This window comes from Ornithodoros turicata, chromosome 5 (genome assembly GCF_037126465.1).
Source record: "Ornithodoros turicata isolate Travis chromosome 5, ASM3712646v1, whole genome shotgun sequence".
Taxonomy (NCBI): Eukaryota; Metazoa; Arthropoda; class Arachnida; order Ixodida; family Argasidae; genus Ornithodoros; species Ornithodoros turicata.
The window spans coordinates 60,690,124-60,714,972 of NC_088205.1; the positions used below are offsets into that span (position 1 = coordinate 60,690,124).

Consider the following 24,849-nt stretch of genomic DNA (forward strand, 5'->3'; position numbering starts at 1 on the left):
TTCAATTTCTTTTAATTAAAATCAAACGAAAATATTTTTGCAAGGTGGCAAACTGGCTTGCCACACAAATGCCGTTTACCCCATATTTTTACGTCGCCCTGTTTTTTATAAGTCCGAATGACACGTTTTTTAAAACACCCTGTATAATTCATCAGCTTACTGTTACGGGGTTCTGCCGACACATGTCCCGCAAAATTCAAAACGTTTCAGCAGTCACCACCAAAGTGCTTTACAAGACAATTGAAAAATGAAAACATTTAAAGCAGGGTGATGCATTTATATTTGAACCCTATCTCTATTTATGAACACCACGACCCTGCTTTGGGCCTTTCTTCTTCGAACGTTCTGTTTGTTTCTGCGTACAGTTTTCGGCAGCTTGATCGGATGACTTTGCAAAGGACGCAAGCGATTTCTGATCACTATGTTTAGTGCTAGCGGCCTCTGTACGAGATATCAGATCTTTATCTTCGTTAGCATCTTCAATGTCATCTTCGTCCATTTGGAGCACTTCTCCAGCCTGACATGTCGCTTCTGTTTCGAGAACGGTTAATGCTTTTCCTTTCCTGGGTTTCCGATGTGCTATTTTCTTCTTGTCTTGTCTTCTCCCTTCGGTATCGCGTTCTTCTTGGTCCTCGGCTACTACATTACGTTTGACTTCTGGTTCAAGCTGCGGTTCACCTTGCGGTTTTCGTTTTTGTTCTTCGCTGGGCTTGCGCTTGTTCGTGCGATCGGCTTGTTCGGTTTTCTTTATTTTTCCAACAACCGATGTATTTGACTTGCCATAAGGAGGCTGTGAAAAACAAACAGTAGTTTTACAAAAGATACACATTCATTTTAAGGACACTCCGAAGTGGTCCCTTATGACAGTTAAGGACTGGAAAGGGGACGACAAGATCTGCAACATATGGGGCTCGGAATTTTGAAATTGCTCAGTTATTTTATGATCAAAGCTGGAGGGTATCCACAAGAACCTAAGACAAATTCTAAAATTCCGGCCCTAACAGCCCCAGATCTTGTCGTTCTCTTTACAAAGATACCACATGTACCAAAATTTGTCCGTTGATTGCTGAGAAAAAGCATCAAATCGCGCGTCATTGAAATGCTCCTGGGAGAGGGAGCTGGCATTCCCTCCTACCACAGTAAATGCTACGCCCAGACTCTCGCGAAATTCTCCAACGGGAGAACCTCTCAACTTCTCGGCTCTCATCGTTCGTTGATCGCTTTGTGTCGTCCGCTGACGTCTTGTGCGCACTTGCCAAGTTCGAATATCATAAGAAATAGTATGCTGCTACTTTGATGTTTCTGAAAAAGGAGAGGCATGTTTATGGGGTACACTAACTACAGGGGAGGGGGATTATACTGTCACAGCTACCGCAGAGGAGGCACAGTAAGCGGGTTTCGCCGCCGCGACAATAGTGTCGCCGCTGGCATTTCCCGCCAAATTCCGGCTATTTACTTTCCATTGGCTCCAGTTCCCCACGTGACCTTTCTCGATCATGATTGGCTGAGGCTCATTTAACCGGTGGATTCGCCCACGTTCGTTTCTCCGAGGCGCCGACCCGTCTGACCGTTGTGTAGCTGGAAACTACGTATGTGAGCAGACGGTGATTTCGTTTCGTGGATTTCGAAGATGTTCGAGCCATGGACGAACGCCTGAATGAAAGGTAAGCAGACAAACGTATGATGCATGTCAGTGATCAGACTTTTAATACTCTCGCATAACTGTGTGCCTTGTCCCGTATTACATCACTTTCTGCCGGTTATCAGTCATGATCTGGTTGATGATTCTGCGTGGCGTTACTTGTTGCGTTTTGTTCCGTTATTTGAATGTGTCTGATGTTTAGTACACTGCTGTGCATGAAAAGGAAAACAGCGTGCATCGCGTACGCAGGGATCCATTAGTCGACATTAGGCGCTTAACGATAGCATGTCTTACAGAGCGTGTTCAGCCAATTAACGTTGCCTGTGCTCGGGTTTACCATATCGTTAACAGGTCCCTTTTTTCTTTTTTCATTCAGACACCGACAGCTGTTCGTGGCCCTGCGATCCGCGAGCATGTGGCCCCTGTCACCAGAAAATTCGACAGTTATGCTGGGATGAAGCGGACGGCTTCTGCGACTCATCACGTGCTATATATGTGTATAATAATATCTACTTTCTCCAAACCGAATAGGTTCCCTTAAGGATTGTATCATATGATAGTCACGCTTTCTGTCGCTCGGCACTATTCTTTATTTATTCTGCAGTATTCTTTAATAATCGTGTAATTTACTTGCATTCAAATGTTGCTTCTTGTTTATATGTTTACGGTGTCAATAAATTTGTACATGTGAATTCCTTCGTCTTCTGGATTTTCATTTTCTGCTTCCCGATAATATTAGCAGATGGCCTGGCGAAGCGCTCGGAACAGGGGGGGAGGGGAGATAATTCGAGTGAGAGGGTGTGGAAAGGGCACGCAGCGCACATGCGCAGTTCAATCAGCCAGCGCGCGCTTTTTGGCGCAGTTTTCCGGCTACATTGTCGTGATTCGTTACTGATGATCACGTGGTCAAGGGGGGCGGTGGTTTTCGTGGCGAAACTGTGGAAGCTACAGCTGCACTCCACTGGCTACCGTCCTTTTTCTTGTCAGTTATGTTTCAAACATGATGGAATTCCTGGTTCTGGTATCAATAACGGCATGTTGTCCTTCAATTCTCAACTGTCGATCCACATTAACGGTGCAAAAAATGCTAGTGTCGCGAAATATGTCACATTAAGCACTTGAATCACAGACAAAAAAGAAAGAAAGAGAAACGTTGTCAGGGGCAAGCAGCGCAGAACACTAGATGTCCCAGAGGACTCCGCTTGAACCTGCAAGCGGATATATATAACGGACGAAACTCGTTATCCCCAGGATATTCCAACATCCGGCTCTAGACGTGCATCGGATATCCTTAGGACTGCCGTGTGTTGTTCGGGCATAGATAACCGTGTATGTCCGTTTCTAGATATCCTGAGCATATCATCTATGCGCCTTTTCTTCATCCACGCTGGATATCAGAGGGATATTAATCGAACACAAGAATCCGACCACGAACGTTAGGACATATAATAACTATATATGTAATATAACTGTATATGTATATATATATAACTAACTAAGACATTGTTATATTATATAATCTAGGACATAACAATAATCTCACTAGATATCATACACGAGTGCGGCCCATTTAACCTGAATTTATTTATTGTCTAATTGTGGTATCTTCAGTATCCCGACTACCGCTCCATGGCGCAATGTTTCACGGTCACGGGCTATACGTGTGTAAAACGAGACAACAATACCTCTTCCTTCTCAGTTTCATATTCCGCTGCAAGCACTTCTTTCACCAAATCTTCACTCGGTAGATATTTAGGCCGCTCTGGGTTCGACGCCAAATCAATCCCGAATTTCCTCGCCATGTCCTCGTGGAATTTGGCCGGCGTCAAACGACCTGCACCAGTCGGCAAATCGGGAGCGAAAGTCACGGAACGTTCGCTTGTCAACATAAGCTCAACTCGGGCGTCTGTAGACTCTGCCGTGTTATCTCCAGCCATCGAGAGTTTACTGTGCGTGGCGCTCGTGGATACCTCGGTCGCCAGTCGGAGCTTTATTCCAAATTCTCCAAGAAGCCTCTGGCGCTCCATGCAGTCTTCGCGGTTGTCAGGTTTCCATGATTTCATCGGCCGAGACACTTCCTCCCATACCTAAAGAAATTCAAAAATGAAGAGCGAGAATGAGCTGAGAGGCACGTTTATAACCTGCGTTTGACAATACCTGTGACAATGCGATAATTTTCCACCAGTGGGCGGAGTGAAATGCAAGGGGAGATTTAAAGGCTGTCGCCCCACTCCAAAATGGCGGCACTGGCCTTGGTGCCGCCCATCGTGTGACGTCAAATGACGCGCTCTAATACAGGCTCCTCCCATTGTCAAAACAGTCCCAATAAACGGCTCTGGCTTGACCAGGCGTGTGGCGCCCTCTGTATTGTGAGCTATGTGTTTTGTGTGTGTGTGTGTATATTCTTATCGGGGCGGCAGATGGCGCCATCATCGCGTTCTTTTCGCTTCCTGCCCACGTTTCGCCCGAACAATACTTATCACACCCAAAGGGTCGTGGGGAAGAGAGGAGAGACGAAAAACCAGAGGAGAGAAGGGGAAGGAGGTTGCTGACTTGACCCGAGCTTTTTCCCCGCGCTGCTGATCTGGGACGCTGTGAGTGGCTTCTGCAGACCACGTGGTTTGGGCGCCCGCCATTTTCCTTGGACCATTGCGTCAATGGGAGCTTCCGGCGAATGCCACCGCTCCCACTCCACCACCGCGTGTTCAGTCACCCGTATGTCATCTTCTCGTAACGTCGTCTCCTCGTAAGTGGCAGGTGCCGTCGCCACAGGTCGCAGCGGCAGAACCTGGTACCAAACGAGTGGAGAAGACAGAGGCAGAGCAGTTGGCGCGTACCGTAGGAGCAAGATCGTGTCCGCAATCAACGGGACAGAGGGCGTGGAAGGCGCGTGTCCTTGGGGAAGAAGCTGAGCAAAGGGACCCGTGTTGGCTATGTCTCTACGAGACATCTCAGCGCCGCCTACATGACTACTCCTGATCCTTCAGCCAGCACATGCCAGTTATAATAGCCGCCCGATAATAATTAATAATTGGGGGTTTACGTCGCGAGACAACTGAGATCGCCACGCGATCCAAACATCTGCAGAGACGTCATTGAACATGAAAGTGGGAAACCTTATGGATCCAGTTAAGAGTTATATGCACGAGAATCTGTATGTGTGTATATGAGGGTCTAAAAGTTAAATTGCATTGTCTAGCATTGGACCTGCATTGTCTTTTGCCATCGGTAGATCGCAAAATCGGTAGATCGCATAAATGGAACTTCTTTCGCAAGCGTGTCTCAATCAATGGCAGCGTTAAACGTTTCCGTTTTCAAGACTTGGCCTTAACTTGCCACTCCCACACTCAATCTCCCGTCCTCAGAATACTACTAAATATATGACTGCAATCGACGTGTCTCACATTGTATTGTGACAAAAGATTTTGATCATGTGACGCGGAAGTGTCATAAAATTATTTTCTAGTTTTGAGAAGTATGACTTCACAATGTGCGCAATCGGCCATGTGCCTGGCAACACTTTTCAGGTCGCTTTCCGTCTCCTCACCAGAGCACCAGGCAGTCCTCCAAAGTCGGACGCAGAACGGGGAGGTCCGTGCGCTGTAGCTATGACAGATGCAGATGCCTGAGCTCATGGTAGCGTCATCTACTCTTGGAGAATCCGAAACTATGTAGGTATTTCGAAAATTAGTGCAGCGCATAGTGTTCACAATAAAACTATTTACATTTCGCGTACCAAATCAATGAACGAGGTAGATTCGTAAGACGAAATTGACTAACTAGCATTCTGTTAGCTTGGATTTCCTCCCGACGACGTACGATTTTGAGTAGCTGCGGGGTATGAGAGAGGATGGTCGATTGAGTCATAGAGTGATGAAATCACAATAGCGAGAAAATGCGCCCACGGCGAGCTGTTCGTGTCATTTACAGATAAATACAAGGACAACTGCGGCTATCCAAGAAAGCGGGTCAAAACATTCTCATACTCTCGTTATTTTGTCTTCTCCCATAGTGTAGCCAATCGCGTCTCGTCTCCTGGAGACGCAACACGTCCTTCGACTTTAAACGGGCGCTAAATGGCTGTATTTCGATGACGCGTTTGACGGGTTGACCGATACGCACTATTTTCCGATCAGTGGCGTCTAGGACAATGAAACTGACGCCGGTGCCCGTCAAGAATTGTACGGCGGGTGCCTTTGCCTTCGTCGAGAAAACGATGCTCTGGAACCTATATAGATAGAAGTGATCCTTTTCAGAAAACGGAACTGCAGTATTATATAAGCGCCCTCACATTGATGGCTCTAGCTCATTCCCTGTTTCAAAAGCAATTTCGTTTGGAACGGTGGTTGGCGTGCGTTGTGCGGTGAAGCTCTGTTTTTTGGCCCGTAGACCACTTTGTTGCTTGACGAGACCTTTCTTGAAGGTTGTACGTGGATGTTGCACAGACAGATCTAACTGTGGACCTTCTAGCCTTGGCACGTGCAGGAAAGCAGTTTTACGTGTGTTTCTGTTACAGAACTCACGCTAATTATATTCATATGGAAGTTCATTGGCTTTCCTCGCTAACTCGTTTACGTGTCGTCCAATAGCAGCTGAAACCAACCATGACAAAGCTTTAATGCTTAGTTTCCGTTCTCTAACCAGTCAAACTTTACACTCATTCCAGCTAAGGATAAATCAGCGCTTTACAAATGAGACAAACGTTCTTTGCGTGTAGCGCACACATAATTACTTCGTACGTGACGTCACATGGATAGACATTGATGCGGCTATTTAGTTTCAGTGTCCTGTATGATGTGACCTAAGACTTCCTAGTATACAGGTCCAATAGAAAGAGGAATTAAGACTTACAAAGTAAAATCTGTGAAGCAAGACGAGAGCGTAGACAAAGGTAAAGCTGAATCCGAATGTCAGCAGCCAGCAGCTCGTAAGACGGTAGGGGTAGCTATAAGGTTTGCCATCGAAGAGAAATTTCTCCGGGAGAGCGATTTCCAGGCAAATGAGAATCTACGGAAGAAAACGAAAAGGAAATTGAACAAGCTGACGAAATGCGCATGTTTTTTGATGCTAGATCGTGTGTAAGCGTTAACCTTACACAGAACCTCGCCACATAAAATGCACGAGGGAGGGAGGGGAAGACATGCATTGAATAGGAACTGGGAAAATAGCACGCTCAGCACGAACCACAGCACAGCACGAATGCCTTAACCTTCCTGTTTTCAACGAGAACGTGCGGGTGTACGACTCTGTGTCATTACCATAAATGTAGTGTCCCAAAAATGCATATACATCTTATCTTCATCAAACCAAGAGAGCGAACGACATTATGATGATAGATTACAATGAGAGGGCGGTAGGCTACGAGTATGAACTGTGACGAAGTTCCGTTCAGTGTGTATATGGTGAACGACCAGTCTTCTGTTTTCTTAGTTCTCTGCCTTAATTTAAGCGGAGCTCAAGCAATATCCGCTGTATAGTGTTCAACTTATGAACCCATGTACTGCGATCACGTGCATCGTACGTAATTTCGATTACTCACAGACAGCAAAAGGGGCATTACAGCAGCCCATGATATCCTGATTTCGAAACTGGGAAACTCTCCTAATATCGTGTGATAGTCCACCATGAGGTGGGGCATTCCTGTAAATAAGTTGCGTGCGTAAGAAATTGCAATAAAGCGTCGTAACCGTTAAGGACACTTGCCATAAACCCGTACGAAAATGTATATCTCCACGATCATCATTATAGCAGCCATGACCTCCAATTCGTGGCACATCAGTGGCAGAATGCAGGAACCCCACTGCAAGGTAAGAAAAGAGAAACAGCAGGCGCAGTGTATTTTATGACCATAAGGAAAGTGCGCACGAAGATATCAGGTTCATCAGCCGTAGAAAAAGGAATCGTACATGCTACGTTCACATACTTTGCCAAGTTCCACATTTGCGTGAGGGGATCAAGGATTAACTAAGCTATCAATGACACAGTCAATAACACTGTCTTGCAACACAAGCACTAGAATACTATAATCAAACTTAGGGCTACCTCTGTACTGAGCAAGAGTCCCATTATGTAGAAGCCGCAGCAAGCGAAAAAGCTGCACTCTGTGCGTATTGATGTCATATCGGGAAAGTCGAAAAAGAGGGCGTCCAAGATCACTTCCGGACCCAGCAACTGCAAACGCAAGCTCAAATACTGACACATTGCGCGTCCTAGCTGTACGCATCTTTCAAAATGCTCCACGTACCATAAATCCCAGAGCGTTCGACAACACCCAAATAGAATAGATAGCGCACCACAGGCCCGAAGGGTCGCCGACACTCAAGGCTTCCGTCATGATGTCATGCTGAATGTCTGTGTCTGCAAGAAAATAGCAGGCATCGGGTCGCAAGTATCGCTGAAGTGCCACTCCCGACTCGGAAAACAGCGTTCATTTTATTCAGTCCATGAAAAGAAGGTGCCTCAAGGATTCTATACGTGAAATTGCAATCCTGTTTACGAACGCTGTGCATTTCTGTCAACTTTTGAAGATCTGCTGAGCCTCCACAAGTTTCGATGACTGAGGAGCAGGTGACGTAATCATAAGCCCACAAATTGCAATGATGTCATGTTCTGGAGAGGGCACTCGTCTCCTAGCAACGAAGCCGGCGTCCGGGGAGGGTCACGTGGTGAAGTCACGTGACACTGATCGAAAAGGGGGAAATGGGAGAGATTTCTCCCACCTTTGTGTTTTCTCGAAGGTCGGAGCGGTCGGATGATATGTCACGTGGGGCTCCGCTAATGGAGTGCAGAAAGTCAGCCCCCGGATGACGCCAAGGGCGACAACGTTGAAAGGATAAGAGCCGTGCGCTCCGTCGGGCCTAACATGACGTCATAGTCCTCAAAATCAAAATTCATTTTCTCTAGATTTCCCATGACGTAGAGGCAAAATATTTTGCAGTAATGTAAAGTGAGACAAGAAGATTTCAGTAACATAACGTTGGTAGGATTTTGAAGACAAGAGATTTAGCCCATGGTGGCACTTTAACAAATAACTTGTGGTTGCAAACCGCGTACACAGTTTATCTATTTGCAAACACTACAACCGGCGATTGTCGTCCACGCAGGATGAGGGTCCGATTCAAAGGAAACGTGACGTAGGACTGTACCGAAGCGTACAGGGAGAATAGAAATTTCAGATGAACTATTTTGCGTTAATAGTTCAAATTCTAATTGTCTCATATCTGAGACAGACGACGCTCGACGACAACCGCTTGTAATAAAGCGCTGGACTCTCAATTTTAGATGATTCTTTGTGCAGCGTGACAACTGAAGCATACGCGAGAACAGGTCTCACTAGTGTCCTGTAGGAAATTAATAGTTCCTGGAGCTTTTGACATTTTGCAATGTAGAAATCGTAACTTTTTAAAAGCAAATGTAATTGACGTGGCTCTCCCATTTAAGAGTGGAAGTAATTATGAGGCCCGAATATTTCACTTCTTGTAGTGTTTGAATACATACGTTGTCAAATGAGTATTGCCTTTGCTCCGAATTGAAGAACTGAAGTGAAACTGTTTTATCAAATTAATATCCTTCGGCCATCTTGTACACCACTCATAGAGTTTATAAAATACTTCATTTAAGGGAAGTTGGCCAAATTGAAATCATCCTTCTATAAATAACAATTATCTGCGAAAAGTTTATTATTCAACGTCATTACAACAATATGTCGGCAGAATCATTCAAGATGGTCACCGTGGGCATCACCAAAAACTTTATTGATCATGATGATTAGGGTGTTTCATCGCCACATGCGATGCTCTTGCTCTATCACATGGCTAGCGTAATTAGGACATTATCCATCAAATCATGGAAGATCACGTATGAAGGGAACGCCGATAGTTCGAACAGAGTTCTGTTCAAACACACTGTAGAAGAGTCGCTGTTCGAAATATCGGCGGCTCTCGTCCTGAGTGACTTCCCTTCATACTTCATTAACGGTTCGCTGGATTTTCGACCCTTCTACATAGAAAATCATGTGATGTTGAGTGATGGGCTATGATGTGATGTGGTATGAAAGGCTTCTTAAAGACCGTCCCGAACATTTTCCAAGTTTTGCGCTGTGTAAAAGAACGTAGCTGCAAATGCAATCCCTTTAGCTTTTGCGAGCGTATTTAACGATAATCCTGTACAAACAGCATAATCAGCGCAACTCTCTCCTTCCTTCCATCCGTCACTCGCTTACGTCACGTATCGCAACGCCTCATTCCAGACGCAGGAAATGAGTGATGTATAGTGATTTATAGACGAAGCTCAACTTACAACGGTCGACAACAGAATCGATGTCCACTCCACGTGCCAAGGCCAAGTACCCGACATGCATGTACACGATGAACCCGCAGATGATGTTGTAGGAAATCTCCATAAGGAAAACAGCGACGATGTCACTGAAACGAAACATGCTGTGCTACAGGTACTGAAAATGTGCGGGCATGTTTAACAAGAAATTTAAATTTATCCTTTCGTCGACATTTTACCAAGGCAAGTGGTCCGAAAAGGTGTAGGTCTCCGATTGTTAAACAATGACTATAGAGAAGGGCATCGCTCTGAACCATTATTGGCTAGGGGCGCGCGATGCAATGAAGCGCGGAATGGCTGATAAACCGAAACAACCGAAATAGAAAATGAAATCACTAGCTCCTGAAATACAAGTATTATAGGGGTGACCTCTTCTGGCGATATGCGCATTGGCATTAGTTACAGGGATTACTAACGCAGGATCATTCATGAAGCGGCCGTTTTTCCTGTAATTCTAGCGCGATATCTAGGAATGCACAGATACATGATATAAAACTATTGCCAATGTGCAGTCACTGGCATGACTGCATTACACAGCAAGGCAGAAACGCGAGTAATCGAATTTCAAAAATACTTACGGACGGAAGTCGTTTCTGAACGCATTGTAGCGGACGACATTGAGAAAAGACCCTCCGTAGATGCCAATGTTACTGACTGACAGCTTCAGCGCGTCTCGCCACATCTGCAGACACCAAGGAAAACTCTCAAGCAAGTCTCAAATGCGTAGAAATAAGAGTACGTGCCGTAGGGTTCACTAGTGCCTTGATCTTCTTTCCGAAGAGCAACCTCAGTGCAAGTCTTCCACTCCACAGCGTGTACAGGCGGACCAACATCATCGACATGGCCGCAAGCTGGATGGCTCCTATAATGTACATCGCCTATAGGAACGGAAATAATGAGGAAGGCAATTTTTGAGACGTATTCTCGTGCATGTACATCATTTCTCGTGCTAAAAATGTGATTTTGTATGTATGTGTGTGTGTGTGTGTGTGCTTGCGTCACTCTGCCTGTCAGGCAAGTAGGCCCTGATCTAGCAAATTTTGTCCCAGCAGGAGAGTGCTGAAGTAGTGTGACAGTGAAAAGTGAGGCTTCCGTAGGTGCTTAATGGGCACTTCTTGATAGGGTATGAGCCACAGTGGCCAGGTAAACAAGTTAGGAAGATTTCCCTAAGTGCCGTGCACAGAGAGCTGATCTCTGCAGAATGCTTTCTTGAAATGAACATAGTACTTTCAGGGTTGGAGACAACGGCAAATCGCGAAAAAAAAAATCACTGTACCCTTTGTCGCACTGCTAAACGCGTACGAAATGCTATCGCATTGCGGCAGGCGAACAATATTAGTGAGTTTTAGTGGATCGTACGCTATCGCCTTTGCGTTCGTAAGGAATAGCGTTGGTGGTTATGCGCACGCGCAAAACATAAAGAGAGCTTCGCGCACTGCGCAGAACCACTACGCTATCCCCTATGTACGCAAAGGCGATAGCGTACGATACACTAAAACTCTCTATTCACTGCGCCTGACCGTACATGAGGTCCGTGCGGCGCAATGTGAAGCCAGACCATAGGCTGGTATGGGCCTCATGTGGAAACACGGATTTCGCCTGCAAACGCGTTCACTTCTTGTTGAGGTCATTGTACTGTTTGGTACGTATTGGCGGCGAGCGCGACCTACAGGGGGCGCTCTAAAAGTCATGTGATCCACCGGTAGTGTGGAAACAACGGGATGGGTGTCTGCGGTAGTGACCGTGTTTGGTCGTGTTTATACGACATTGCGCTGTTTTTAATTGCAAATCGTCATCAGATACACTTGGAATGAACTTCCAGAACTAGCCGAAACATTAAAAGTTTATAATATTATGATTATCTTGGTAATCAAGCTGCGAAACGGAAAGCAAGCGCCAGAAAAAATGGTGCACTATGAGGAATATTCGGAGCATTTCGCCGAAACGTACGTCGGAATGAAATAAAAGGGTAAGGTACTACTGGGTGGCCAGAAAACTGCAACAATATTGTGCGCTTGGTTTCCCGTCCAGATCCGAAACGTTGCTTTCAGGAACGAAATATTGTGCCGTCAAGAAATCTACCCACGAATGCTCGACAAGCCTCCATCAAAAAGCCGGCCTGAGGAAAATCGTCATTGCGCTGCACTGTCAGATATGTTTTTGGGCGATTTCATTTATTGTGCTATCGATTTTCTTAGTGCTTTGCCGTTGTCACAGGATACAGATTAGGTCTCACACTTGAAGAAAACTTGTATCACATCAGTCACATATCTCCAGCTAGTTATGTAGGAATAAAAGTGTTACACTGCTGTATGATTTCCACTATAGAGTAGTTCATGGACTTGGACATCACACTGTACAGTATAGCAGTAATAGTAATGAAACAAACAAACACGAATACATACAAGTTCCTGTTGGCGGCAGGAACGAAACTACTACGCACACACAAGATAGCCACATATGATCACTGATGACAGCGTTCAATGTATGCAATATGCAGCTCCTTGAGGACTGTCACTATAGTGCTAAAGGGGGCGATCAAGCTTGCACCTCCCACAATTGCAGACCTGTCGTTATTTGTTTAAATGAAAGATGATGAAAACTGTTAACACCTATTATTACCATTCGGAAGTTTATCTGTATTGAATAACTCTGTACTATATCGCTAATGTCCACGATCCTCAAATGTATTGTTACACCTTACACGCCCCGCTTTTTATCTTTCAATTCAGTTCAAACTTTACGGTGCCCATGAGCAAAGGGGATTGGTCTGAGCAATTCTGCACTACACCAAATAATTGTAATCAAACATAATACACTGACGGTAACCAAGCACGACAAACAAATAATTGTGACACGGCGCTCAAGACCGATAAGTACGCTATTTTTACACAAAAATATCCGCATCTGTAAGCTGGTGTGGGCATCGATAGGGAAACTGGAAGGCAAAGTCCGTCCGTAACAGCACTTTCATCACACGCGCACCTTTCTAGCGCGCATAAATTTAAGCAGGAACATACTCATTACGAATTTAATGTTCATTTGACTCTGTCTAGCCACGCTTCAGGACAGGCAACATTCATGGGGCTGTCCCTCCGCTAACACCATTATGAAACTCAACTAAACGTGCGTTGGCAAGCTGGCGAACGGCGTTGCATCCACACTACGCAGTTCGCTCCGCCGCCGCGGGAGGGGCGCCACCGTTCGCGCTCGTCCCCAATTGCTGAACATCTGGCCGAGTGTAATGGCGGCACGCTTTGTCGCACAACAAGCGCACAAACAGAAGACACAAGTGAGAGAACCATCACCAGCTTCTTCATCAACTAACCCCACGCTTTTAAGCTTCATTCCTAGCATGCCGATCACGTTCCACATTTTCGGTCACCGTGTCTGCATCTCTCGCAGCGGCATATCTGGCAGATCTGCGAACTATACGTATACATGCGCGAATGCTCCGCAGCACATCGCTTACGCCAATGCTTCCCCGACTTTGCTACCCTGCGAACAGTGGCGGGCAAATTTCCACAAAAAGTACCTCAAGTACAGTTCTAAGTACATGCAAAAATATGTGCTTCAAGTACAGTACGAAGTACTAAGGAATGTACTTGAAGTACTCGTCAAGTACCTATGAAGTTTAATAGGTTATGTCTACCGCTTTACTTCCTGGTCACGGGCACACAACGTACAGTAGTATATACACTCACGCTAACCTTACATCATAGAAATCATAAGTAGAAAGGCTAGAAGAAAAGCTGGGAGAGAGAGTGATGGGGAGAGCAAAGGAGTTGTACCGAGGCAAGACCCTCTCCCAATGTCCAAGTCCGGGAGGCGCTATGATCGGTGTTTTGGACTGGGCCGGATCCCGCCACAGCCTTTCCACATGTGAAGACACGACCTACTCTATACTAGAGACCTGGACAACTGGCAATCGCCTATGGGAGAGCCGGGTCATGGGATAGTTACGGTAGTGGCCACTGCAAGCGCCACATAGCATTATTGGGGAGAGGGAATGTTGCTGTCGCCCTTGCCACCGTCTTTCGTGCTACCAAGCTGTTGCTAAGCACGCGCTATTCTCTCTCTCACTGCTTCGTCGCCGTTGTCAACACAGCCCACCATGCATTGCCGCGGTTTCGTCAAGTCACGTGGTAACGAATAGTGCGAACTAGCGCCAAATACCACAGCCAAGCGGCGGTTGCCAGAACTACTACCTCAGCGCTGGGAGCTTTGCGGATGTCCAGGTCTCTAGTATAGTAGTAGGTCGTGTGTGAAGACTAGGCACGTTCGGCGCAACAGTATCCAATCCAATGCAAGTCGCTTCCGCTTCCGCTATGCTCAGCGTGCCATGCCGTGTGCGAAGTGTGTTTGTTTTGTCTGCCGTCACCTGTGCGCTTGAATTCTCTAGGGAACGAGTATCGAACGGTTTAAACCTTGTGCTGTAACGTGAAACAACAGCGTAGGGAACTCGTAGGTGCCACCGTTCGTAACATGCTAGGCCTACCGTATCGATCACGGCGGTTCACATGTTGAGATGCTCCTCTTCGCTGGCTTGGTTTCTAGTTATTATGAGAGTTCTACGCCTTACATTGCATTCCAACCATTCAACGCCCGAACGGTTCAAGCGTCAACTCTCAGTTCATTCCCGGCGCCCCTTCTGTCCGTCCCTCTCTTCCTGATCTCTCGCCCCCTCGTCTCCATCCTTCCGAGTGGGTTCCCTTTCGTCTTCCTCCCCTTCCGTGGCTTGCCTTCGTGCCCCATTTCCCCAGCCTCCTCACAAGGTTACGCACTGGAGTCGACAGCAGACGCACCGCAAGACCCTGAAGACTACGAGTCTCGCCGGTATGTTCTACGGTTCCTCACGAACCCATGAAATGGGCACGGCAGCATCTTTGCACTGCACGCATGGTTATTCCACAGGCTTGCTTCACATCCTGTAGCCTGTGCTAGTTGGTATCCGGAGTGACTCTCGTGTCCATCACTATACCGTTTTTTTCTTCTGCTATACCTCTCGCGTACACGCACATTGTGTTTCATTTTTTCACTATCTCATCACAATTTCCATCGTATGTCTCCCACGCAATGGGCTAGACCGCATCGCTGCGGTGAAACACTCCACGTCATCGTCATGATTTATTTATTATCAGGTCCCCCAAGGTCGCCATTTTCCCATGTATTTGTTCCTATCCCGATGCGTGCAATGCCGGAGGCCGCCCTTAGATACCCCATTGTTACCAGACGTTGGCTTGCGTTTGATTGTAGCGCGCTAAAGATCCAGTTGAAGCACAATCCAAGCCAGGCCAAGTCACCGAAGGAGAAATGGACGACTGCGCCTGCGGCGCCTCGTACGACAGTTACGCTATGTGATGCACGCAGCCGTGCACTAGATCCTTCCGATCGCTCAACACGTTTAAAAACGGGACCAAAAAGTGAAACACGACACAGAAAGTTGTTATACGCGTTTTATTTGGACATATGAAGACTAGATTAATTCGCAGAAACAACAAAAACATTTTGCCGCTAAACTTAGCGCGCTGAAGTGATCCGGAACGGCAACAGTGGGGTATCTAGTGGCGGCCTTCTTCGTTGCACGCTTTTCCGAGGTGAGTTTGGGGGACCTGTTTATTATTGTTGTGCTAAGAAAAGGTGCCGTGCAGTTCTTTATCCACTAGCTCTCAAAAACTGAACGTCCAATATCCGCGGCAGTTTGCGTGGAGGAGACGATATATCTCATATGGCAATCCAATTCCGCCACTGGCAATCCAATCTCGCATACGATCAGCTCAGGCTCGAACTGGCTCTGACTGGATTGTGGATAGGCGAACCAGTGTTGAGAGCACTACCCTGAATGCCGCAGCAGCGAAGGAGCACGTCAATGGCTGCCACTGGCAAGGGGTTTCTACCCCGTCAGGCAGGTGAAGCAGGGGGTGGTTTAGACCAGGCCCCCACAGCTCCCCCTCTTCGCGGCTCTAAAAAAATGTTTGCACGTCATAAACACGTGGTATTACTCCGTCAGGCATCATAGTTGATACCCATTGGCCGAAGGACATTGCGCGCTCCGCTATTGGTTGGCAAAGTTTCAAAAGAGCATTCTTTCGCGGGCTGCCTGTCTGGCGGGCAGTTACAAGAAGGGAAGGGAGAGAAGTGGTAGCAGCGTCTCGCGTCTCGGCGATGTCAGTTGACACCAGGGTATGATGGCATTGTTCAAAGAGAAGTCCCAGATTTGTTCGTGTGTCAAACTGACTCAGCGCGTGTTGTGATGTTTCCCGACACAAGTATCCTACGCACGAACAGTCTCTCGAGTTCAGAACTGGAATGCAGTGGTGAGCTGACGCCTGAGGAACACTTGTGAGCGCCGTCGCATTTTCAAATGCAGTCACAACGGAGACAGGATTCGGTGTCCGTGCGACAAGCATTGCCCGCTTCGTTGAAACCTTCGCACTGCGACCAACGAAAGGAGATGTTCACCGTGAAATTGCATGCATTCGTGTGAGCGTCGCTCACTTCTGGGAGTAGAGTGTGTGTGTTTTTCGAGTTCGAACTTGGTCAACGAACGCAACGATTTGGACTCAGTAGGCACGATGAATATTTGTGTCAGACTATTGAATCAGTACGATGTTTCAAATAAATGTGTATTTTGCCAAAAATTTGCCTAGTTGTTCTGGAATACGGAATAACAAGCGTCGGGCATGAAAACCAGTAAAAGCCGATGGTAGCCAGTACTGGCCAGTACCAGGCCGAAAGGCGAGCCAAACTGAGAGATTCCTGATTGGCCGAAAGGTAGGCATCATAGTTCATTTTCATTGGTTGCACGTCCAGTGTTGCCTGAATTATCTCAAACTATGGGCTCAATGGGGAGCTGTGGGCGCCTGGTTTAGACGGTTCAACCCCCCCCCCCCCGTCGAAATCGGGGTAGTGCATTCGCGAGAGGGAAACAAGGCCACGATCCTCTAACCCATTTAAAGTCCCCATACCCCCTCCCCTGAAATATTTTCTGGCTACCACAATGAGGTGAAGGAACGAAAAAAAAATGTTGGTGTATACAGAGAAATGTACAATGTACTTGAAGTACTTTCACAGGAAGTACCAAAGAATGTGCTTGCAGTCAAGTACAAAGTACAGCGCAACAATATTACTTGAAGTGAAGTAAAAGTACTGGAAAAAGTACTTCAAGCACTATCCATCATTGCCTTCGACCCATCAGAAGTACAAGATATCGCGTCGACCCCCCCTCTCCCCGATTTTGCGATACCACAAGCTTTTCGATCCCACCGCATCAGCAGCAATACACAAACCCGACGCCGAAAATTAATTTGACAGTCGATACCGTCAAATGTTTAGGGGCCAGCCCCTAGTAGGACGGGCTAGAAACCATCGCAGACAGAAAAATAAACGCGTGGCGGCATGGATGATTGTCGCTATTCAGTGAGCTTGCCCTGCAGACTTTGTGGTCCGCTACCGAGAGCTTTTTGGGAGGCAGGACAGTGAGCAGAGTTGGTCTACGGACATCTCTTCTTTACACGATGGAAACTCATGTTCTGAGGCTCGAACATAGAAGAAAGAACAACACAACACACAGGCCTCAAGTGCCTATACGAATATTCTCATCTCTTCGTTATAGTTTCTGAGCCGATTCCCGACATACTGAGGGCCCAGGCGATCGAACAGATACATTTCCTCATATTGTAGCTCTACTGGCTTTACAGTACCTTTAGGCAGTCTATCTGAAAGGATCACGCAAAATAGTTCTGCTGGACTGTGTCTTACACCGGGAGCTCTTTGCAACGCTCAGAATAACCTACGAACACGCTCTCCCTAAGTTATACGCAAGCAGGGGTATATTTCGCGTAACCTGAATTTCGTGGTGAAACAGGTGGAATCCCGTATACTTCTATTGTACAGACAAACTCATCCTTCATATGCTTCACGGCGGCATTAAACTTTACATCCGAGAGCTCAGAATGCCGAGAGCTTTACAGCCGAGAGCTTTACAGCCGAGAAGCTCAATGATTGAAAAGTTGTATGATGAGCTGAATATCTGCTAAAGCAAAGACAACAACAAACTGGATACTCTGCACCTGTATTTTTCTGCTACTATTTCGCATGCTTTTAATTTCGCGGAAAAAATGGTGATCAGGAAGCTTACGAAAATTATATCGGTGTTACAGAGGTTCTCTCCACGGAACTTTCACGTTGGGTGCTCATTTGAAGTGATTTAAATGCTGGCCGTCGGTCTGCACGCCAGGCGCCAACAACCAAGCATATCAGTGGACGAAATGCGTGATCACACTACCTCGTCGGTTAAGCGGACCTCCGAAAACATACATCTGTTGCGTAGATTGCTAGAATTGAATCCTTCAATATGCGCGTCGAAAACTTGATTCTAGTACATTGCACCATCGATCCACATTGTCAACATTCTCGACCACTGAGCGAGCATCACTGCTACAGATTAGTAAACTAAGTGAACCAGTGTTCGGCACATCCTTTCTACAGAGGAATCGTGGAGCTTCCTGGCCTGGTGCAACAAGCGGAGGTCACCGCTCACGGGTGTGACACTGAATGGCACCAGAGCTACAGACACAACGTGCAGCTATAGTTCACAGAAAAAAAATCACAAAAGAAATCATTTAGCGGTGTCAGGCGGCACTTTATCCTGCGTCGTTTTCATTCAAAGTTCCATGCCTTTCGAAAGGGCTACAAACATACTTCAAAGTACCCTAAGTGTGGCGCAATTGGAAGATGGCAAATGTGGGGAATGAAGCCACTGCAAGACACTGCACACACTGTTGACATTACCACACAGATACACCTACGTGTTTCGCCTTCGAAATCCCGTCTCGTGAGATGAGGAAGACGATCAGCCACATCACAGCTGTAGTGAGAGCCAGGTTGCTGTTGAAGATGTCGACATCACGCATGCTCGCGTCCATGTACCTCGCATGACGGCTGAAAAGTCAGCATTCATTAAAAGGAGCCCGAAAACACGGTTGCTGCGGTAATCAACTCACAGGACGTATAGGTGTACCGACGAAACGCTGCCGTTTACACAGGGCTCGACGCTGGCGTTGTCATAGAGGTCTTTAATCACGAAAGCTGTGTCGGTACCATCAGTAACTGGGATGCCTTGTTGGTATCCTTGATCAACGTACTTCTGCAGCAATTGGTTCTGCAGTGCGCTGCACAGTTCCTGTTTCAGCAATAAAAAGAATATCGACAATGATACATTTCAATGCGGTCTCAACCGAAGGAGGACGGTAGGGTGACGTTTGGCTATGTCAACCTACACTCTTAAAACACTCACTTCTAATAGAGGCAAAAATGTATATGCGTCTTTACCTCTAAAAATAAAAGGTACACTCTAAAAACGGTCACTTCTCACGTAAGCTTCGGAAAACGGATAACTCCTGCTGTAGAAGTTACATAATCGGTAACGAGCTTAGACGAAACTCTCTGGTGGCCAGAGGTTACAGGCAGTGTCATGGAAGATGGCAGTACAGGCAGATCAACCGCAAGATTTACACGATCACAATGTGCTCGATGTATGTACGTATGCTTTTTATTTCATTTCCATTGGAAACGAGGATCAGGTACAAAAGGGAGAAACCCTGACGAGGTACCTGACCCTACAGAGCAGTCATGGCGGCATTTACAGTAATACAATATACACAACAGATTCAATAGTAGGTATCGTGGTACATATTATATCATTATCCCAGTTATATTTCTAACATAAAATAAAATACACCCTCAGTCATTGATTAGCGATACTGATAAGCAGCTCATTCGTTAACTTTTTCCTTATACGCACGTGAATTCAAAAAGGCCACAAAAAGGTGCCTCCAGTTATTTAGAAAGTTTGGGACATTAGGGTACGTAGTAGTCTGTGAGCCATAATTTGTTCTGCTGAATGGAAGAGTAAACGGATACGGATTTCGGAGTGAATATCGGCTACTTGGAGATTGCACAGATACATTATCTGAGTAAAACGCTGTATATGTATGTACGCCCAGCTTTAATGTGAATAACTGTTGTATTGGTAAAATAGCTAATTGCTGAAAAGTTGCTGGTACAACATCTGAAGTGTTCGCGACGAGGCTTAGTACTCGCTTTTGCAGAGCATAAATTCTATTATAGTTACTGGAACTGGTTAGGCCCCATACTAATAGACAATAGTACAGGGAGGGGTAAATTAGGGCGAAATATAGTGATCTCTCTAACGAGGCAGGTAGTAAATCCCTGATGGGGTACAATGCTCCTATTATCCTGGCAACTTCTGATGTGACACTGCTAACGTGAACATTCCATAATAGATTCTCTTGGAACCAAACACCCAGGAACTTAATGTGAGGTACTCTTTCAATTCCATTCTGATCAATGCATGAACTCAGAGTCGTCAATGACCGGCTTATTCTTTGCTGTGAATACCATATATTTGGTTTTCTTCACGTTCAACTTCAATCTATTTTTTTCTAGCCAAACAGGTAGTTCATCGAGATACTTGTTTACTACGCTATTTAAGTGTAACAAATTGTGACTGAAACACACGCTAGTGTCATCCGCATAGAGCACCGTATCGGTTGCGCCGGGAACTGCAATGATATCGTTGATGTATAGGTAGGGAACAGGGTAGGACCGAGGATCGAACCTTGAGGAACACCATATTTTATCAACTGCTTTGAGGAATTGTAACCATGGATTGAAACGTACTGATATCTAGATATAAGGTACCTGGAAAATAGGTTATGGGCTATTCCGCGAATACCGCGAAGATTAAGTTTGCCCAATTGTCATTGCTAATGCTATATAGAAAGCTTTTCTGAGATCTAGAAACAATCCGACTGCGTAAAGACGGTTCTCGATATTCTCAATGATTTGATCTTTTATTCCCAGTAATGCAGTTTCTATAGATTTTCATTTCTGAAAGACAAATTGGGATTCTGTAATTTTTAAATTCTGTAATTAAAAACTCGTAAAAACTGCTGTAAAAAACGCCTCCCCCCGCCCCCCTAGACAACCATCATTCCCAAAGGATATCGTTCTTTCTCCTGTGTGTTGAAAATGGGAGTTGTACGCGTTTTTGTGATTCCAGGGTAACGGGGACAACGTGCGATGAGGGCTAACTGTGTCATTCTACGCAATGGTTGGACTTAAACGCGTCATATGGCGAACTTCTCCATTTAGCTTTCTGCTGTAGGTGATCGTGAGGCACAGTGAGGCATGGGGAGAGGGTTACATTGCCGATATCTGCCTCATTCGGGAACCTTCGAAAACCGAAATTGTAACTTTCTGTCAAACGGTGCGACATCGTCACCAGTTCACGCAAATCGACAAGCAATCGGTAGGCAAATCGTATTGGCGGACGTATTTCCACGAGGAAGAAATATTTTGATGAAATGTATTGGTGGTATACAACAATAGTGACTTCAATCCTACGCGTTCATGGCTGCAGTAGATGAATACGAAATCACTCAGAATTAGAATCAAAAGATGCCATGCTGTTTGCTCGCGCTCAGCCACGTGCTGATACGTGCATTTCAATAGCTGTGTGATGGGGAACGGTGTTACGGGAGCACAGCTGGCACACTGAAGCAGTGTACTCCAGGGTGGTGGTTAGTACGGCTTCTACATAAAGACGGGTTTCTGACAGGAAAGATTGCCGCGCGGAATACGACGTTAGTTTTCGGAGGCAGAGCAAGAAAAGATCGAATTCGATTGTCGATACCCACGTTCCTGCTATGGTCCTGCTAAACGCCTACTGCTAAATGACGTTTATTTTGTATGACTAGTATGAAACAAGATTTGTTCTAGCCAGTGGAGTTCAAAATGCAAAGTGTTCAAAATGCAAAGTTTTCTTTCCTGTACAAAACCACAAAAAATCGACAAACTTTTTTTTCTTCTCACTGTGCCTCACGTTCCCCTATAGCTGAGTGGCAACTTCGGTCCACATCTCAAAAGATATCGTTATATGCAGGACATGACAAACCTTATCTTTGCTCTGGACGTAGCAGGCGTCTGCGTCACTAACCCAAGGTTCGATGCAGCTGTACCATGGAAGAGGATCACGAAACACGTTCACAAGGAACAATGCCTCATAGGACGACTCGGTTACCAATATCACCAGGACTATCGTGAAATAGTACGTAATGGTGTAACCTAGGCCTGCCAAAATCAGCGAGTCAGTGACGTAAGATCAATTTCAAGAAACGGAAGCTACCTCTGAAGACAGGTACGGTGTCGAAGATTCCCAAGTTTCCGAGTCCACAGAACTGACCAAGCATGTTTTCCAAGTGCATTATGGGTATCATGACACTGATCATGAACACCGTGTACGCCAATAGGAATGGAACTGCACGAGGAAAGGCATGAAATGGTGATTCAACATTAAATGCGGCCAGTGCCGGCGTAACCTACCACCCCCATGGATGATGAGAAACCGGGAGAATTTAAACGCCGTGTTTTTCCCAATTAGCAAGACTGCGATGCTGACAAATTGATGAGCCTTGCTGTCGTATGCTGGTCTCTCAGCTTCCATCTGTGTGTACCAATGGGAAGACAGTCAATGACAGTGTTCATCAAGGCATGAAAATAACAGAGATGAAGTCTCTCTTCACGTTTAGAGCACTGCGCAAACGCACATTCGACATATTGTGGTATAAAAGTATATCACACCCGGACATAGGGTAAGATTTTAGCATTAGACATATACGCGTTATAGACATGGACACAGACAGATAGACACATAGACATATACGCATATAGACATTTACTTTCTGTGTAAATCAGTACTTCGTAACAAACTGGCACAGGGGCCCGAGATATAGTTCCTGCAGGAAAATGTAAGGTGCAAGAAGCGAACAAACTCCAAAACTGCAAGTCACTTGACGTACAGTTAGGCCACGGTGAGATGGTTGCAAACAAACAAAAAAATCCACAAGTGAAAAACATGTGCCAACTTGTGCTACCACTGTGCACGCTAATCTACTACTGCGTTTGTACATTTGCACAGCTGTTTTGGTGCTATTGTAGCCGTCTGGAGACTCGAGATTCTCATTCCATTAGTATAACCTACGCGGTTTTCTCAAGGGCTGTAATGACTGCGTGGCAGCTGCTCAGGTGCTTGGGTTGCGACGTTTCACTGGTCAAGTGCTTGTGTTACAGTACCGTCAATGAGCTTCTCGCTCAGCTCTGAAGGATCCCTCGTCCGCTTCAATAGCCTTGATAGCGCGCTTCCTCTGCGTGCAGGCTATTGAAGCGGACAAGAGATCGTTCAAGGCGTCTTATGTGTAAAGCTGAGGGAAGGTAAAACGGACACGAACACTTTATTACGATTAGAATTCAAATTAACAGGATTTTCGTTCAGAGCCTGCACTTCATCAGTTTACAAGGGCCTCTCTGTAACCTAATGAAGTGCGGGCTCTGCACGAAAGTCTTGTTCATTTTAATTCTAATTGTAATAAAGTGTTCTTACCCGTTTTACCTTCCCTCAGTGTAATAACAGTTAGTACGACTTTGGCAATGTTTTTTTTTTACTTCTTGTATTGTAGCTAAAGCTATCAAACCTGACCGTCACAATGTGGCACAACAATCGGAACGTCAACTTGACCGCACGGCTCTTTCAGGCGTAAGCTGTAGACTAATGGTGTCGTTTCACGCGAAGCTTCAATATATTTTTCGCGCCGCAAGATATTTTCCAAAAAAAAAAGCGTGAATTTTTCTTGCAGTGCTGAGTCATGACGGGATCTACTAAAAATATCACGAGTTCTTCTCCCAACCAGAAGCTCCCAAGAACAGCTAATGCCTACTTACACGCTTTCCTTTATTTCCCCGCGAAGCGACAAAAGACCGACTCTGCTGTGTGTGCAGTGTGGTATGGAATGGACAATACCACAAACATGACCTGCGAGGTAACAGCGAGATTCTCAAGATAGGCTTGGATTACGCTCACCTATGTCGGTGGTCGGCCAGCTTCGAGTACGAAGAAAAGTGCTAGTGAAGTGAAGCCTATGTGGACACCAGGCCGGCCGAAACCAGAACGATGCAGTAGAATGTCGTCTGAGTAGTTGTGCGCGCGCTCGATGCACCGAGCAGAACGCATGCAGTACACCTTTCCGCTTCTTCTTTCTCGAACGTGGAAGCGACCAGAGCACCCTATTGAACAATCTGCCACATCGTTAGTTGAACTCACATGGCTACGCCAAGAAACTAAACTGGCATTAGAATGCCACCATTCTTTTCCACTCGGAAAACGAAGCACCTACGGCAAGCTTATCTACGTTTACACACAATACCACAAAGCAGTTTGTCGCCTTTCATGGCAGTAAAGTTATTTCTTCTATGTCAGACAAGGAGGACAATGAAAGAAATTTCTGACGTCACAAGCGTCTGAGTCCCTCCAAAATTTAGCCGTTTGGTGGTTACGAAAGATGAAACGTTTTCAGTTGAAGCTTTCGCCACCAATCCCAATCACCTTCGCATAAAATATCTCATTTGCCTGTTGGTGTGACATATTAAAGGGGTTAAAAGTGCTAAAAATACACAGGACAAGAACACGGAGAAGACACACACACACACACACCAAGCGAACACTTGCAACAATGGTTATAAACACAGCAGCTTACAAACAATGTCTCAAGAAAACTTGTTCCTTACTCAGTAGCGAAACTGACGCCAGATTGACACATTTTTCCTGCCCCTCACATATAAAAAAATATTCAACAAACAGGTTATCAACAAGTTAAAATTATGGGTCGATTTAGCGGAGTATGGAAAGCGAGATTGTTCAAGGTTTTGAAGAGCTTCTTTGAGCTCTTGAAACAAATCGCCTTCAAATTTTCCCACATTCGTGAATGAAATGAACGTCCTGTTATTGCGAAGCC

The 24,849-nt window shown here is 45.9% G+C and overlaps 1 protein-coding gene across 3 annotated transcripts in view; it reads right to left on the bottom strand.

The window, feature by feature from the left end:
- Positions 1-262: 262 nt before the first annotated feature.
- LOC135394535 (sodium- and chloride-dependent glycine transporter 2-like) overlaps positions 263-24,849 on the bottom strand; it is a 47,285-nt gene continuing 22,698 nt past the window's right edge. Inside the window, exons 1-17 of one of the 3 annotated variants that reach the window (XM_064625313.1) lie at positions 24,592-24,611; positions 23,919-24,121; positions 22,385-22,505; positions 22,188-22,319; positions 21,957-22,132; positions 18,982-19,160; positions 18,787-18,919; positions 10,720-10,854; positions 10,555-10,658; positions 9,941-10,065; positions 7,887-7,999; positions 7,685-7,813; positions 7,346-7,442; positions 7,182-7,282; positions 6,494-6,649; positions 3,328-3,729; positions 263-790 (exon numbers count right to left, since the gene is read on the bottom strand). In XM_064625313.1, the coding sequence (XP_064481383.1) occupies positions 296-790; positions 3,328-3,729; positions 6,494-6,649; positions 7,182-7,282; positions 7,346-7,442; positions 7,685-7,813; positions 7,887-7,999; positions 9,941-10,065; positions 10,555-10,658; positions 10,720-10,854; positions 18,787-18,919; positions 18,982-19,160; positions 21,957-22,132; positions 22,188-22,319; positions 22,385-22,505 (2,598 nt within the window). In that variant the 5' untranslated portion in view covers positions 23,919-24,121; positions 24,592-24,611 and the 3' untranslated portion in view covers positions 263-295. The other 2 variants (XM_064625312.1, XM_064625314.1) reach the window with 2 other exon arrangements.